This window comes from Aplidium turbinatum, chromosome 16 (assembly GCF_918807975.1).
Source record: "Aplidium turbinatum chromosome 16, kaAplTurb1.1, whole genome shotgun sequence".
In the NCBI taxonomy this organism is placed as follows: domain Eukaryota; kingdom Metazoa; phylum Chordata; class Ascidiacea; order Aplousobranchia; family Polyclinidae; genus Aplidium; species Aplidium turbinatum.
The window spans coordinates 3,548,564-3,565,786 of record NC_137487.1 but is presented as its reverse complement, the minus strand read 5'-3'; the positions used below and the strand labels follow the sequence as shown (position 1 = coordinate 3,565,786).

Here is a 17,223-nt window from a genome sequence, read left to right as displayed (position 1 = left end):
AACTAAATGCTGAAGTCCAGAATAGATAGCTCCTTTTTACCGGATCGAGAGTTGAAACTCAATCTCCCTATATGAAAAGCAGAAGTTCTAAGCAGGTAGCCAATGCAATTGATAATAAGCTTACCACTCTTTACAATCCTGTTTTTCACCCCTGGTATTGGGTTAAGTTTTGTCGGTATTCTTAACCGAAAACCCTAGATGTGATAGGCGCATTATTCGAAAGAGCTTTTCAAAAGATAACGGTAGATAATTAGGTACAAAACCTATAAGAACTTCAAGCACATTGCCTTTCAAGCCTTATATCTAAACTTGAAAAAAATAGTTTACCGGTAATGTTTTCTCTATGCACTAATGTTTCCAGTTTCACATACCGTGGTCTGTTGAATTATCACAGCCTACGTAGAACAACATGGTATCTATCCGGAAAGTGAGCAGCTTCAACAGGTATGTGACCACTGGACCCTAATCAAGCTGAAAATACCGGGTGCTCATATAGTCATGTTACAATTTCAAAGTGTTGAGAACTGACTGACATTGTAATAGCATTTTTACATCACTTGGTCAACAAAACCTTTGGGAGATAAATCGAACAGCCTATGACAAAAATAAAATGCGTTTATTCAAACTGATTCATCACAATCTTCAACTACTGTTGGTTTGTTCGAAATATCTTCTATGAGCCTGATTTAATGAATCCACAAGTTGGCACATTTCAGGTACCGTAACCACTTAGTCTTAAAACATCTTACTGGGCATTGACCGGTTTAATGGCTACCGTTATTGTGACCCTTCTAGCACTCAGCCAGAGTTGATCTTTATTCAGTAATAACTGAAAAAAAGTATTGGTTTTGAATCTTTATCCCCGGACTAACAAAGCCTCGATAAGTTATTCCTGGTAGTTTCGCATACTTGAAGAGGCTCTTGACGCAGGGCCGGTTACCGAGATTGGTAGAGTGAAACTTTCCGGTTGTTGAAGTGTTGTTACTGCGGAATTATTCCATTCACTAGTTGCCGCTGAATGGAGAGCAGTCCTGAATTGCGTTTCTCAAGCGCACACCCCGAGAGTTGTTGTCTGTGAATTATTCCATCCACTAGGTGCCGCTGAATGGAAATCCGTCGTTAAAATGCATTGCTCAAGCGCACTTCCTGAGATTCAAACCAACGCCGCTCACTCGCTGTTTCTTTGTGCACAAAATCAGCATGAACCAACTGAGCTATCATGGCGTTGTGTAGAGTATGGGATGAGGATCAACCACCCTTCTTGAAACCTTCGCACGATACTAAGCAGCCTTTATCGCAACAATTAAGCTGCGAGTCCACATAAACTTACGCTTCGCACAAAGCACTCTTTGAAAGGCACCACACGGTATCAACAATGTTCATATTACGAATCATGTACAGCGTATGTCGCGTAGAAAGCCCGAAAAACAATTAGTTGCATTAGTACAGGTAAAGCGTCTTTGTTCATTGAGCACGTAGGCAAGACTATAACGCTTATGCATATAGGTCAAAAACGTTTAATACAACAAGTTCAGTCAGTGGCGTACGCAGGAGAAGCATTACGCCATGCTCACCCCTTTTCAAAATTTTGCTTAAACGACTAAATTATTTTTACCAAATGATTTGGCTGTTTTTTGGATAGCAGTAAAAAAATTCAAAATCTCCCCAGAAACAAGTTATCAAAAGTGAAAATAAACTCATCCATGGGGAGCTTGCGCAACTTTTACCAAAGCTGCCAGATTTTCTTCAACACTTAACAATTATGTGCCAATGAGTTGGCCATAACAAATTGGATTTTTTAATTTAAGCCAAGTAGACTAAGCTATGACCAATTTTCATGTTCGGCCCAGTGGATTGCTTGTAAAACTTGAGCATAGCCGTCTTCTCTGAAAATATGCCTTTTATTTTGTTTTTTATAATGTTGTAATTCTGAGCATATATTTTCTTTACCCTTAGAAGGTTGGGCTCCTGGAGTCTTGCTCAGTTTGGAGGGGGGGCTGTTGATTCTTCTTATGCTTTAGGAGTGATATCTCTGTTGTTTTTTAGGGCACGGTTTCAAAATTTGGGATTCACTTTGTACAATTATTCACGCTAAGCATATCCGAGAATTAAAACTATGTGAATTTTAAAACTGCTCATATACGTTGAAATGTTGAGGTGATTTAAGTATTTGGATTTTTTTGCGATTGCTTGAGTTTACACATTATTTTTTGATAGAGTAATGAAGAACATGCATTGCAATGTGGTGATTAAATTTTTTTTACATATTCTCAATTTGAATCTATATTTTTCATGCAAAATAATATAATAATGCAAAATAACATATAAACAGAATATGAAATATTTCAAAGGATGAGCTGAGAAATGCCTTAGCCTATATTTCTCATTTTATAACCTTTATTTGCTCAAAATTTCAGCTCAATAGAAGTGAATAAAAGTTAGGAAAAGTCAAGAAATCTCGTAGTCGCAGCCTCAGTGGTTTTAGAGATAAAACTGTTGATGCAAAGAAGTTGAATTCACAGCCCCCTCCCCCCCCCAACCTTCAAATAATTAGCTTTTCGTGCTGATTGTGATTGAGAGTGTGTTGTAATAAGATATGGTAGGCTATTTTGGTCTATCCAGATGATGACACTGCATTTACGCCTTTTGAAAGATATTTCAGAATTCATTTAAATAAATCATCTGGATAAAATAAACTAAATAAAAAACACGATTAGAAATGTGGACCTCTGAGCCCGATAGGACACAACATCCTGCCATCCCAAGTCCTTCCGAAAGTCTTCAACAAACTCCCACCCTTGAGAGAAGAGAGTGGTGCTGCCTAAATAGAGCCCGCTGCGGAGTCGGGAGAAATAAAAGCAATTTTTTCCGATGAAAGATGACACCTGACCCAACGTGTGATTGCGGCCTAGACAATCAGACGATGAAGCACATCCTCACCAACTGCCCCCTTAGCCCTTCATGTGATGACAACGACCTCAAAAACATCACAAACAATGCTCTTACCTGGATCCGACACTGGCGTGACAAGCTATGAATGAAGGAATCTGGATAAAATCGTGACGAGGAAGAGTTTATAAGATGTCATGAAGTAATTAAAAAACATATAACTTATAGCCTAACATGCGACGCACAATGGCTGCTCGACACATTTAGACTGAGTCGCCGCCACTGCTCAAGGGTGGAAAGAGGCAGGGCCTCTAGACCCTAAAACGAAGAACAAAAATAAGATTATAAACTTAAAACTTTTAGTGAAATATCCTGAAATGTAGGCTATAATAAAAGGCCTGTGAACAATCAATTAGGCCTATCCTAGACGGTTTAGGCTCTGCACTGTGCAAAAAATCTGGTAATCTTGATTTGCACTGATATGAAGAACAAATAAGCGAAGGAACTAAATTTGTTGCTTCGCGAAAGCAAGACGACCTTGTCAGAACTGATCATCATCATTAAGTTCCTTCCTCTCGTCGAGGGTTGGAGGCAATGAGACGCCAAGTTACTCTGTTGTAAGATTTTTCTACTGCAGTTTTGTAGTTAAGTCCTGACCAGTCTTCAATATCATTAGTCCAAATTCTTGGTGATCTGCCCCTATTTCGTTTGCCTTTCATTTTTCCTTCTAGTAGTTGTCTTTGAATAGAATTATTGCGAATCATGTGGCCAAAATATTTCAATTTTCTTGATTTAATCGTTTGTAGAACTTCCATGTTGGTGTCAGAACTTTCCATGTCAGAACTACAACATCAATAAACAGCGAAACAAAGTGTTGCGACGTTAACCTTACATGACATCATCATACAACTCTCCAGACAACACATTAGTTGCTATTACAATGATTCAACGTCTGCACATTAAATCAATGTAGTCTACTAAACGGCTGTTTTGCTGCCTGGGTATTGCAAACTGCAAGCATTGGTCATCCCACCAAGAGCCAACAATGAATGCTTTCAGATTGCTTTGAGACCAATCACTGATTGGGCAGCTACCAAAAATCTCTTACTACTCAGGTCCACCCAAACCTAAATCCAAACCTAAATCCGGATCTGGTTGTGCTTCACTGACGCCCACATTGTTTGTTGGGTTGGTATCTTCAGGATATTGTTGGCTTTCTGGGTGTTCTTGAAAATGAGGATTTGCTCTCGCTTTTGGGGCGTTTACTATTTCTGTCATTCTCATTCCTTCTTTATCGCTTGAACGTGCCTGCTTTTTAGCAATGTCTACGGAGACAACCACAGAGTAAAACGCCGCGAACCCTTCAACATATCCAAAAACAATTAAAAGAATATCAGAGACCAATTTCTGATCGAACGTTGCCGTGGCAACGCATGTCACGTTTAACCTTGCCGCTTCCGTCAGGTTTGAACAATCGGTGCCATTGTTGGTCAGCTTCTGTCGTGTGATCAATTCCCCCTCAACAAATTCAGACTCAGCAATCTCGCCGACTGCTACTCCGATCATGACAATTGAAAGTAGCCAAGCCAACACAGAGGAGATTGCAAACGTGATGCTCTGAATAAGAAAGATGGTTTGAAGTTTAGCAGGTTTCTTGATCTATTCAATTAACTAAAGTGGCTTATTTCAATAACGCCATCCGAATTGTGGATGTATTGTCCGCTCAACTTTGTAACGAACGAAACAGCGAGATAAGTATAAATTAGCCATGTGAATTAATCACAAAATACAACTCCAATCGAGAGCAGACGAACACCTGAAGACAGTTTTTATTTCGCGGCACCTACACCTAGTGCATGGAATAGCATGATCTGGGACTACGAATCGATATGAAATGGCACTAGGTGCCGCTAAATGCTTTATTATCAGGCCTGCGCCGGTAACTTTTAAGCTTGCAGGTATTGTTGCAGGAAACGGAAGCGGCCAACATTTGGATAAAAGCCTTCGGAACATGACATCCTGTCGCGGTCGACCTGTCGCTGGCCAACTGAGCACCGCCGACCTGTCGCAAGGACATTGCACAACTAGACGACTTGTCGCGAATTTCTTACTAATCTGATTAACGCTTTCTACCATAGCATGCCCGTGGCCTGTTTGGTTCGAATCTTGGACGTCTGTTGATCTCAGTTTATTTCAGGAAACAGATACAAAGTAAACTTAAAATTTCTAACTCCAACATTTGTTGATTGCTGATGTTTTTGATATTGTAGCCTTTTTGATATTGTAGCCTTTTTGATATTGTAGCCAATTTACTGAAATAGCTGTGTTTTTTACTGTATGGAACCCTAAGCAGAGGTATCCCAAAAATATCGGTTTACATTGTGCAAGTCACAAGTAGAAGGAGTTAGAGGTTTTAAGTTTACTTTGTTGCTGTTTCCTAAAATGGATCAACAGATGTCCAAGGTCCGAATCAAACCATGAGCAATGAGTATGCTATGATGAGAAAGCGTTAATCGGAGTAGTAGCGAATTTGAGTCAAGTCGTCTATTGGTGAGATGTCCTTACGACAGTTCGGCGGTGGTCAGTTGTCAGCGACAGGTCGACCGCGACAGGATGTTGTGTAGCCTACCCTTACATTGTATTTTTTAATCTCGGCCTGGAATAAGATGTCCGTAATAGTAGTCTACTTGGTTCTTGGCCATGCAAACCGTCAAAAGCTTTTTGTAAAAAAACGGTTTACATTTCCATGCAACCATACAGCTTATAGATCGAGGAACTGCTAAGTTTGGCTAAACAACATTACTCATTTATGAAGCAGTGCCGGTCTTTGGGTTGTGCAAACCGTGCAATCGCACAGGGCCCGCAATTTACTCAGAAAATGCAGTAATTTTGTCATTTTCAATGGAAAAATTCAACAAGTGAATTCAACAAAGGAATTAGCAACAAAAACATAGAGACTCAACGAATTCAACCTATTTTGTCCCCTGAACATTTCGTACCATGAAAAGATCGAGAAAAAAACACGACATAGCCGAATTCGCTGATCGGAGTTGCCGCAAACATTTCAAAATTTCTCGATCATTTTAGGGGACGAAATAGGTCGAAATTTGATTTTGTTACACGATTTCAGGGTACGAAATCGGGGTACGAATTTTTCAGGGCACGAAATAGGTTGCATCCAGACTTAACACAGAGACATAGCTTTATTTCCGAAAAATGTCAAAGAAAGCATGATCTTATCCTTTTGCTATGCCATCGGACAGCACCATTTTACAGTAATATTCATATCTAAATTTTTGTTGAACATGCTCTCAGCATGCCCCAAATTCAAAGTAAATTTTCAAAATTTTCTGGGGGTGGCCCCCCCAGACCCCCCGCCGCTGGTTGTCGCCTTCGGCGATCACGCCTCCACCACCACCCCTCCCCTTTCAAAGTACATAGCTACGCTACTGAATTGGATCATTGTCATTGGGGCCCGCAAAGCATATTCCGCACAGGGCCCAAAACACCCTAAGACCGGCACTGTATGAAGTCAGACCTTTTTTTAAACAGGCAATATTTCCAATTAGCACCTTGTATCTTGCCTTTGTGACATTGAAAGCTGAAATCATCTCTATCATGAAAAATTCTCTATTAATCATCTCTATCATCTCTATTATGAAAAAACAAAAACTAACAAACCACTTACAACCGCCTTTTTTCTTAGCTCCGACTTTGATTGTAACACTCCAACGAATCCAGTTACAACAACCTAAAACATTACCAGTCGTTACAAGTCATGATCGGATCACTCATATTACGAAAATACCACAATTCAAATACAAAATATGTAGCCTGCCAGTAAATTGATTGCATGTAGCCTAGCCAGTAAATTTATCTCATACTCGTATGTCTTAGACTTAGGCTACTGTAGAGCACCTTAAAATTTTTCGTTTTTTTTATACCACGTAAACTACATAGCGTAGCATCTTCAAAACTTTTTCAATTGGGTTTAGTGAAAAACAATGTGGTTGTTGTAGTTTTTTTTTTATTTTTATTATTATTATTGTGCTGTGTGCATTGCAAGCATGCTTTCACATCAATATTTTACAAGTAAACATTTTCAGCGTATCCTGGTAGGCTACATTATATACCTCAAACCATGGGCTCCGTTAGAGGGGGGTCCGCGGGGGTGATTACCCCGCCACCAATCGGAGTGGGGGGGTAACTAATGCAAAATAACCCCCCCCCCCCACTAATGTAGAGTTAAAATTTCCTTTTTAATATATTTTTACTTTTGTGTTTTATTTTCATGTTTTTATTTTGTTGCACAAATTTTGAGGTTTTTGCTTGGAAACTCGCAAGACAACGGCAAGTCATCTATGGCCAAACTATGGATCCTGTCAAAAATATACGCATTACATTTACAATGCCCTATGTGTGACGTCATAGTTTCTCACTGCTACAAACTGTTTAATTTCGCTCTTACCACTCACGAACAAAACCCACTACAGTTGCATTGTTTCAATGGTTTATATTTTCGATTGTAGTAAAAGTTAATGCATTTTAGCTTTTATTTTTTTCTGAATTGAATGTAGGGCCTTGGCCTAGACCCTGCAGAAGTGACGAACCTGCGGCCCGTCAAAGAATTTTGTGCGGCCCGCAAAACAATTTGACAATCGCTCATGCATTAAAGACCAAGATATTTCAGTCAAAGCTGTTTTATGCCTTCACTGGTACACCTTTCCTTTGCTATTTACTTGCCCTAAACACTTTACGTGAAAAAGTCGTTACAGGTCGAGGCTGACAGATGAAAATCTTAGTATGCAGTTGAGAGTTGCCACATCGTCTGTCCGACCTAATATTGAACGCTTAGTCAAACAAAATACTTTCCAAAAATCCCACTAAGCAAAAAAATTCAATGCTTCAATGTTATTTTTTAATATTTTATGCTTCGATGCATCATTAGATAGCTTCAGCTGCATGATTCGCATGGGCTATTGTTTGTTGTTTAAAAAAGAAATTTCATTAACTGATTTGTTGTTTCGGAGCATAATGGTCGAAACATTTAGTCAACTTGAGCAAAAAGGATGGAGCCAAAAAAGAAGAAATCATACTCATATGAAAGCAAACGTTTCGAAAATTAAACTGTCTTCATTATCAGTGCAAGTACTGTTGCTCTATCATTTTTGCTCAAGTTGATTTGTTTTTATTTTTTACTGTTGTAGCCTATGTTTCGATTCTGAGTAAGATAATTTCAACTGTGTGGGTTTTATTACTTTCATCTTCCGTTTGTTACTTTTCATGAATAATACCTTGAGTCGCTTCTAAAACATTTCATAGTAGGTTACGATAAAAAAGTTGTGTGGCCCGATAACTCATGTGTAATTGACAAAGTGGCCCGCGACCGCAAAAAGGTTCGTCACCCCTGAATGCTGAAACTTTTTCTTTCACTGCGGCTGTTATGGCACAGGTTATCGTATTGTATTCATGCAATTGTAATTTGTAAATTAAGTTACAGAAAGCTTTCACCTTAACGCTTTTGATCTTTTAAATCTAACCATTTAGCGCAGTGTTTCCCAAACTTTTTTTTAATATCGCCCCCCTGGACAACGAACAGAGCATCAAACGCCCCCTTTGACAAAAAAAAGTAAAACCAAAGTTATTCTCCATTCATTACAACTTAAAGACCAATTCTAATGAGACGGATGAGGTTGGTGCAGATCAGCCTCTTGATATCGGGTTTCACTTTGGATAGGAACAATCTTAAGTCTCCCCGTCTGACTATGCCAAGACGGTTTCTTTTGTTATCCAGAAGCGTTGTTACGGCACTGAAAGCACGCTCCAACAAGTATGAGCTGGGAAAAGCAATGATAAAAACTTTGACCCGATTCCGCACGTGAGGGTATTTCTCTTTGATTTGGTTCTGTTGCCAGAACGATTGATACGAGATATTGAACTTCGGTTTGAGTGCAAAATCGCTTTGCAATTTTATCAGTTCCTCCTCAAGAATTCCATGTTCGGAAATATCACAGAATGGGTCGATTATCCAGTCATGGATTTCTAACTGGAATACATCCTGGAATCGAACTCCCATGCCTTTGTGGACTTCTTCAAGATGATTGCTGTACGTCTCTACATCAACATCGGATATGCCTTTGTCACTGGTATCAAGTTGATGCAAGTTTGAGAATTGGAAAAATTCTCGTCTGGCTAAATTTCGCTGATACAACACGAGCTTATTTCGTTACCCTGAAGGGATAATTTTGATTCATTAAATTTGGAAAATATGTCTGACAAGTAGGCGATATTATTTCTCACAACCAGGACGTCATTCGTAAGGCCAGGATCACAACTATTTAGAAATTCCACAATAGTTTCAATCAGGGAATAAAATCGTGCAAGGCAATTTCTCTTGGAAAGCCATCGTACTTCGGTGTGGAGTAGTAAGCGCTCAAAAGCTTCATCGTTCTCATTGCACAATCGTTTGAATAAAGCGTGTATTCACAGCGTGCGCTTTAATTTTATTCACTGATTTGATGACAGTCTTCAAAGATAAATTAAGACGAACGCTAGATCAAAATACTCTCGGACTGTAAGATCGGATTTGCGTAATCGCAGTGCTTCAAATTATCATGCGTTATGCGTTACGTTACGACCTCAACTAACTTGTAAGGCAATGCGAAGCAAGGTTGCCTACATAATTACCACAATATTTGCCACGGAGCTCTTATAGTCACCGTCTTCTTTTGTATTTCTTTGAAGCGAAACATGACAAAAATGCTTTGCAATCCTCTTCTTGTAACTGCCCTGATTTACTCTCAGCGCCCCCCAATCGCCCACTTTATAACCAGCGCCCCCTTCATGGTCGCCAACGCCCCCAGGGGGGCGCTGGCGCCCACTTTGGGAACCACTGATTTAGCGTCTGAAGTGCAAAATTTGGAGGACTTGAGCCAAAGAAGAATACAGAGAGGAATTTTGCGTACGTCCCCTCTTCCAGTCAAAATTGTCTAAAAACCTCAAAAAGTGTGGCAAATGTTAAAGAGCTCTTGCTCGCGATTTCAGATTCACTGTAATAATTTTTCGATTTTAAATCGTGCTGAAAGGCAAAAATTTTGCGCCCTCGGCGCGAAACATGCCGCTTAAGATGCTGTATAAGAAACTGAAGCTTTCAGTAATGCGAAGGGGTCTGGCGGGCGACCTCCCAGAAGTATATGTGATGCGATAATCCAATAACCCCCTGTCGATGTCAAAACATCGTTCCGCTCCTGCTTAAATTACCCCCCCCCCCCCACTCTCAGGAAGTGTCCGGAGCCCCTGCCTCAAACCCATTTCCGCAATCATTATCATCAACCAATTTTAAGTATACAAGTCATGAATTAATCTTTATGTTAAGTGTGTGGCCTGTCCGTCGAGATCGAAGTATCCCTTTTCATACCTAGGGATCTATTGGGCTGACAGAGTCCATGTTTAGGGCAACAAGGTCACGCTTTACGAGTTCTTCTCAAGGAAGTTTTGACCTACCTTCAACCATAGGCGTCGATTTTTTCTTAGAAGAGAGGAATTCTGGGTGGGCGAGAGTTTTCAAACAGATTTCATTGAATGTGTTTTGTGTATGTTTGCAAATTCGCAATGGTTCAGTCTTCAAAATTAGCATATTTTTACTTCGGCAAAAACGTTGCCGAGGCCAAACGGCAAAACTTGAAATTTCCTCGGCAATTGCTGTGAACATTTAGTAGGAAAAGATTGTACTAAAACATGTAAAACGAGAAGCGAAAAATATACTAGATTAGTCTATCACGAACGCATTGTTTGATTTGTTGTGATGTAATAATACCAAAAGTAGTGATAAAGCGAGCAACGCGATACGCACGCTGTTACGGTATTTCACGTTAAAAACTCACGGGGAGGGGAAAGTAAGTTAATTTTGGGTTGATTCAACGTTCGAGTCAGCACAAATCGATTTAATTTTCCGGCGGGTTATATTGCGTAACAACAATGCCCAATAAGAAATTTGCGTTTGTTTTACATTAATTCGACATCTAGCGACGTTGAATTATCACAAAATAACGTTAATTGCTCAACCAGGTACAGGTAACATTTCAAAAGCTCCCTGCGAGAAGATTGCCTCGATTTACGTAAGCTTATAAGCCAACATAATTTCGGCACAATTGGGACACTGCGAGCAACACAAAGTCTGTTTGATGAACTAGTCAGAATCGGTATCATCAGATGCTGTATCAGCTGGACGAGATAACGGAAAGCGAGGCGCAACAAGAAGTAGATGCTTACAATAATTTGACGTCTACTGGAGTTAAATCAATGCAAATAGGGTGATATTTCTATAAAAGATTCTCCCAGCTGGGCACATGTCTAAGCGCCGGTGAAGTTGGAAGTAACCCAAATAAAACATCCAGCAAGCAATAATAACATTGAATCAACATCCTAGTCTGGTGTAGTTTAAGAAAATTAGTTTTTTCTTGTAATCTTGTGGTCCTTACAATCACCTCGGCAATTGCCGACGGTAATTTCGAAGAGTGTGGTTAGTCTTTCTCATAAAGACTGCGTTTAGCATCGCTGCAGCAATTAAGCTTTAATAGGTTGGATGTTTTCTTTCTTGCACCTTGCGATCTTATGAGCGCTGCTAAACTAAACAAACTTCTTTTATGTTTGATTTGCGACCTAAAAAGCGCGTAACTCGTGATTTGTTATTTTTAAAGTGGCGCCTTCGGATTTGCCGCATTTTGATTTGTAAAAGCGATTGTTTCAATACGTCTTTAGTTTGTACCAGTTATTTTATTGTCATGTCCATTATGATGTCATATTCACATTCCCTTACGCTGACCGAGAACTAAAGTTTGATTGTGACGTAACGAAAGTGAGACCATTCGGAGAAAAGATCAAACGTGGCTTTCTCTCACCAGGAATTGCCAGCTGCGGCAGTTGCCGTAACAACAACAATGCAGTGAGTACCCCTTTTTTTCCACGCAGCGTTGTTGCGGAATTGCTTTGTTCTGTCGGATACTTAGCGAGAGACATAGCGTAAAACAAGAAGTTGCGCTGCAGTTGGTTGGATAATCCAGCGTTTAAGAAAAACGGAAATAATTGTAATGAACACTTCATAAGTGTCATGAAAACAGGGTGGGCGAAAGATATTTTGCCCACCCTCGTTTCACGGCAGGGTGGGCGTCGCCCACTCGGCCCACCCTATTTCGACGCCTATGCCTTCAACCGCTGTGCTGCATGACTTCACCAGGAATTACTTAGGATCTGCATTATAGGCTACTGTACATAAAATGAAAAATTTTATGTATATTATATTGCAGATTTAAGTAATTCCTGAGGAGGACACACGTACGAGTTGAACACGTTTGAGTTGATTTTCTAATTGTGTTATGTCTCTGTGTAATAAAACATGTTAAACCAGCTAAAGTTACTTTTTTTTGTTTGTCTATGGTTCAACAAAGCAAACTACCAAAGCTTTAAGATTTGAATAAGTAAAATTAAATCTAAAATTGCTCAAAAAATCGACAAATGCATAGCAAATTTCACAATTTATTGTGGCGCCATTTTATTGCATGCATGAAACCAATCCCTGGCATGAAACATAGGCCTACTGTTATATCATTTCTTGTGCCCTTATTGAAATAGTAACATCAGGTATTTGCGGAGTCAGTTCTTCAACAGTTCAATTTTTTCTGCTCTTTTTGAAAGTCGGTTGCAAGATTTTTGCTTTCCAGGTCGTCGCGTTTGCGTTCTGTTTTGCTTTTCTGTTTCGTTTTTTCTTTTTTGCGTTCTTAGTCTACAGTGTTTTTCTATCTCTTTTTTCTTCGCACTATTTCTTTTATTGTGTTCTTACGTTTTTGGTGCGTTCTTCGTCCCCATTTTATTGCTTTCTTACTATGCTATTTTGTTCATTGACTGCTTATTGTCTATTGTGTTCCTTGGATTACTTTGCAAGTAGGTATGCATTTGGCCTTCTTAGCAGTTTTAAGTTTGAGACCCCTGGCCTAGACCAGTGCTTCCCAACCGGTGGGTCGCGAAGCATTTCTAAATGTTACTGAATGTTAAAGTTTTCTAAAAAATACCGACATTACTATGGATCTCTGTCACGGTTTGTCTGATTTACAAACTCGCGCGGACTGCTATGTAAGAAGCACTTTTTGTGTAGCCTTAGTCACTTTATTAAATACAGTTTACAACATCAATCAAGTCTTATTCAAATAGAATCCGAGCATGAAAAACAAAAGGAATGGCGGTTAGAAATACATAGCACACCCCAGTTCTCTTAGTTAACCAAGTAAATGGATAAAAATTAGTAGTTACTTACAGTCTCATTATAGGGGAAGGGAAGGTAATTTGATACGGAAGGTAATTTGATACACCCCCCCTACAGAAGTGTACAAATAATATTAGTCAAAAATATTGTTATTAGGTGGAAGATCTGTGAAAATAATGCCTACAAAAATTGCACCATGCAGCAAACTCGTGTTTTCATGGCATAAAATTGCAAAAATGTGTTTTTTGAGTATTTTCGTAAAATTTTTAACTCATGATTATTTTCGTCTGGAAAATTAAAGAAAAGTTTCTGAAAGATGAAACCAAACTCATTTGACAGTTCATTGATAAAGCTTCAAGGGCATGTCACGTTTTTTCTGCAATGTGCATGCGAGCATACAAAAATCAGAATTTGATAACTTTTTTTGAAAAAGGTAATTTGATACATGTGGAGAAGGTAAATTGATACAGTATATTAAATTCTTTTTTGTGACTGTAGTAAATGTTGTCATTGATCTAGTTGATTTTAATAAGTTATTCTTTATTAACAAGACCTGCTACTTTGAGAAACAACTATTATATAGGCTTTCGTAGGCCTACACGCTGTCTGCTGTCAAAAAATGAGAAAAGCGCAATGCTCTCCCCTTGAATAAGAACTCTAGCCAATGATCCTTCCCATGTCCATTTCGCTGCAGAAGCTTCGCCGCACACATGGGCCTCAACAGTCGTCCTTGCACCCAAGTACGCCAACCACATATTAAATTTTCATTTATTGCTTTGCTGTCAAAGGGGATTCCTTTATTAGCTTTACTGTATCAAATTACCTTCCGGGTGTATCAATTTACCTTCCATGGAAGGTAAATTGATACATTTGAGTGACGTTTTTAAAATTTCAATTAAAAAAAAAGTAACAAAAATAGAAAAGTGAAAATGTTTTTAAAAAGTGTGTAAGGGATCAGACTTTCATTTCAGCTTAAAATCAATAGTTTGTGTCACGTAATTTTCAGTTAACAGGCAAAAATGTTAAAAGTGTATCAAATTACCTTCCCTTCCCCTAACTGCAGAGCTGGGCTAACTGGTCAGGCGAATACTTAATTAAGGTAGGCTAAAGTAATAACTATCTAGTAATTACAGACGACACAGGATAAACGACACTCTTACTCAACTATAACAGAATACTTGACCCTTTTACTCAACTATGATACATAAAAGTCAAAAACAGATAAAGTAAGCTTTGTCTAGCAACAAGCCATGCTTTAGCTAAAAACGAACTTTGACCAGAGTTGCCAAAATAAAATCACACAATAACATAATAAAGTAAAAAGGACTATGATAGGTCACCATAACTGGGCTTGACTGAACGCACAAGCAGCAGAACAATTGAATTTGTGACAATCTCACAAGCCGCAGTTTGGTCTTGGACAGTAGCCTACAGCGCCTTCGCTACTCTTGTCTTCACTTCATTTGTTGACTTTCCATTTTTATGAATTGTGCGCCTTGTTTTCCACTAGATCGGGAAATTATTGCATTATGATTACGTAACAATTATGCAACAAAGCAACAAATATGTAACAATTTGATGTGTTGTGTCGCTTTAACTATTTCAGTACGTACGCCAGTAGTAAAGATACCATTTAAATATGTCATATCTCATTGTGGATCGCACAATAAAACTTGCTTCAAAAGTGGGTCGCGAACTGAAAAAGGTTGGGAAGCACTGGCCTAGACATGAAGGTAGCCACTAGACTTACCACAGCTCCTGTCCATATCCCAGTGCACACTTTCGCTATGGGAAATAAAGCAAAGGCAACCAAGCTGAAGGAAACGTCCATGACGCCAATTGCTATAATCACGAATCCAACAATAAGATGTACCAGTCCCACCCTGCAAAGACATACAAAATTTAAATCGCTAATAAATTAAACCAGAATGTGATGCACTTATAGAGTTTGAGCCCAAAATATCGCATGTTATTGAAAGCGACGGCTTATGTGTAGACATCGCCATCGCTATAATGGCACCATCGACAGGAAGCCAAAAGCTGCAATGCAAGATGAGGCTCCAGCAAGAGTTGTATGTTGGCTTTTTTAATCTCAAATTTGAGCGTTTTTAATGCATTTCGCAAGCTATTTTGAGTTTGGCGCTTTTTGATTTTTTTAGCATTTTAAATAAAAGTTTAAAAAACTCTGATAGTAAAAAATTCTAGTAACCACACTGTTGACAAACTAAGCCCAAAATACAATAGAATTATGAAATGGGTCATCAGGAATCAGGAAAAGTTGCCTTTCAAACCAGATGTTTTATAAATACCGCGGTTGACCGACCGCTTTGACGTGTTGCCTTCATAGTCGAGTGATGAGAGTCCTGGTGTGGCACTTGAGGGCGTCGGTACACCACCCCAGAGTATACGTCCCAGGCAGCAAATCAACCGTTTTTTACATTGGTTCAACGTCTGCAGACGTTCAATCAATGTAAAATGATTGATTTGCTGTCTGGGGTGTGTGTCTTTGGCAGGACACAGGCACGCCTGAATGTGAACACAAAGATTGGCTTCCTTGCCTTCCAGTTCAAAAGTACCAGATCCAACACACTTGACTGCGTCAAAACCACTTCGTTCAACAACGTAAGTAGTCGCTGCTTTGTTCCATTTATCACACCTCGATTATAGTTAGCTCAAGCGAGAGGATTTCTGACACACAACCTCTTGTTATTGAACAGCTCGATTGTCGCAAAGTCAGTCGATTCTGTTGTTTTACCTCACAATTCTGACATGGTAAAGCTTTGGAGGGAAAGACTCTCCCATGCCATTTTCCTCTCTTCCTTGCTCTGTCATTTCAAAGTTTATTCAAATTTTCCGTATCATTTAATTCGTGACAAGCTGTTTCTTCCAACACTGAAAGTTTTCAATTATAAAATGTCCAGATAAACTGAAAGCTTTCATTCGCCCGCGGCTACATAGCATCTGCATCAGAATTCAGCTTATTCAAAGGAAAACATGGACTTTCAACAACTTAGTTTCAAAACCACAGCTTTTAAACGCTAGATGTTGTTTACATTGAACAAGCCTGGGAAAACATATCTTTAGGCCATTCGAAAGGCACAAACAATTCAAAGACCATTAAGTGATTGATGTTTTGGTCGCAAAGCTGTGACCAAAGCTTGAGTGAAAGTTTTGGCGTTTCGAAGATCACGTCCACACAAATACTAAATAATTGATTTCTAGATTTTAAACAGAATCGCTACGATCCGAATCAATACAGTATACGCATTTTGTTGGTAATCAAAGGTTGGGTACTTAAAAAGTCCCGAAATGCAGGGATTTTCTCCATTTTTTATACCCCAATTATATCCCGATTCCGGCTAGACTGTATTTTTCATGGAATCTGCGGAAGATTTTCAAGGAAAGTGAAAACCAGATAAATTGGAAAGCTTGAAAAAAGCTAAGAAAGCTATCAAACTTGTATCAGTTGGGGCAAGTTCTTCCTCACCTTTTAGGTATTTTACTAATAAAATCAGCAATCGTCTTTATTCATGACATTTAGGCTATCGATTGTGTCCATGGAACTTTTATCCTTGTTATGACTTGTTGAAGCGCACATCCCGAGAGTTGAACCAGAGTTTCTTGATGTTGTTTTTTTGTCCGAAAAAAAACAGATGTTCATCCAAATGGGATGGACTTTAATTTCATGCATTGTTTTATTTGCATCAGCAGTTTATTACCCTACAGCCACTGGGTCCAAACAGGATCAGCTTAGTTAGCTTAGCAAAGGTAGGCTAAGCTGATTTTTCTACTGTTAGTTGAAAAAAAAACGGGTAAAAAATTTGAAATTCCGATCTCGGAAGCTCTAGTTTTGAAACCCCAACCCTATCATAGGCTGACTTAGTTTAGATTACTAGCACTTGTATCAATCCACATCAGGTGCGTGCTATCACATTTCTACTACAAACCCAAAAGTTGATGGAACAGAACAATTCCAAAACTTCTTACCAGAACCCAGGGCAGAAACAATAAATATGTTTTCTCTCAATGCTGGTCCTCTATTCAAATGCAATATCTTTCAGTGCTAAGTTAAGTCA

The 17,223-nt window shown here is 39.1% G+C and overlaps 1 protein-coding gene across 1 annotated transcript; it reads right to left on the bottom strand.

The window, feature by feature from the left end:
- Positions 1-3,428: 3,428 nt before the first annotated feature.
- LOC145785702 (uncharacterized) lies at positions 3,429-16,031 on the bottom strand. Its single transcript, XM_082597397.1, has 4 exons — positions 15,903-16,031; positions 14,898-15,030; positions 6,578-6,640; positions 3,429-4,506 (listed from the first exon to the last, which is right to left on the bottom strand). The coding sequence occupies exons 1-4, from the start codon at positions 15,977-15,979 to the stop codon at positions 3,997-3,999; spliced, it is 783 nt and encodes a 260-aa protein (XP_082453523.1). The 5' UTR covers positions 15,980-16,031; the 3' UTR covers positions 3,429-3,996.
- Positions 16,032-17,223: the final 1,192 nt, after the last annotated feature.

Excerpts from the sequence above, each read along its gene's own strand:
- LOC145785702 (XM_082597397.1), bottom strand. The coding sequence starts at position 15,979 with ATGACAGAGCAAGGAAGAGAGGAAAATGGCATGGGAGAGTCTTTCCCT. Across the intron at positions 15,031-15,902 it reads TACCATGTCAGAATTGTGAG|GGTGGGACTGGTACATCTTA; the intron begins GTAAAACAACAG and ends ATGTCTTTGCAG. Across the intron at positions 6,641-14,897 it reads GGATATGGACAGGAGCTGTG|GTTGTTGTAACTGGATTCGT; the intron begins GTAAGTCTAGTG and ends GTAATGTTTTAG.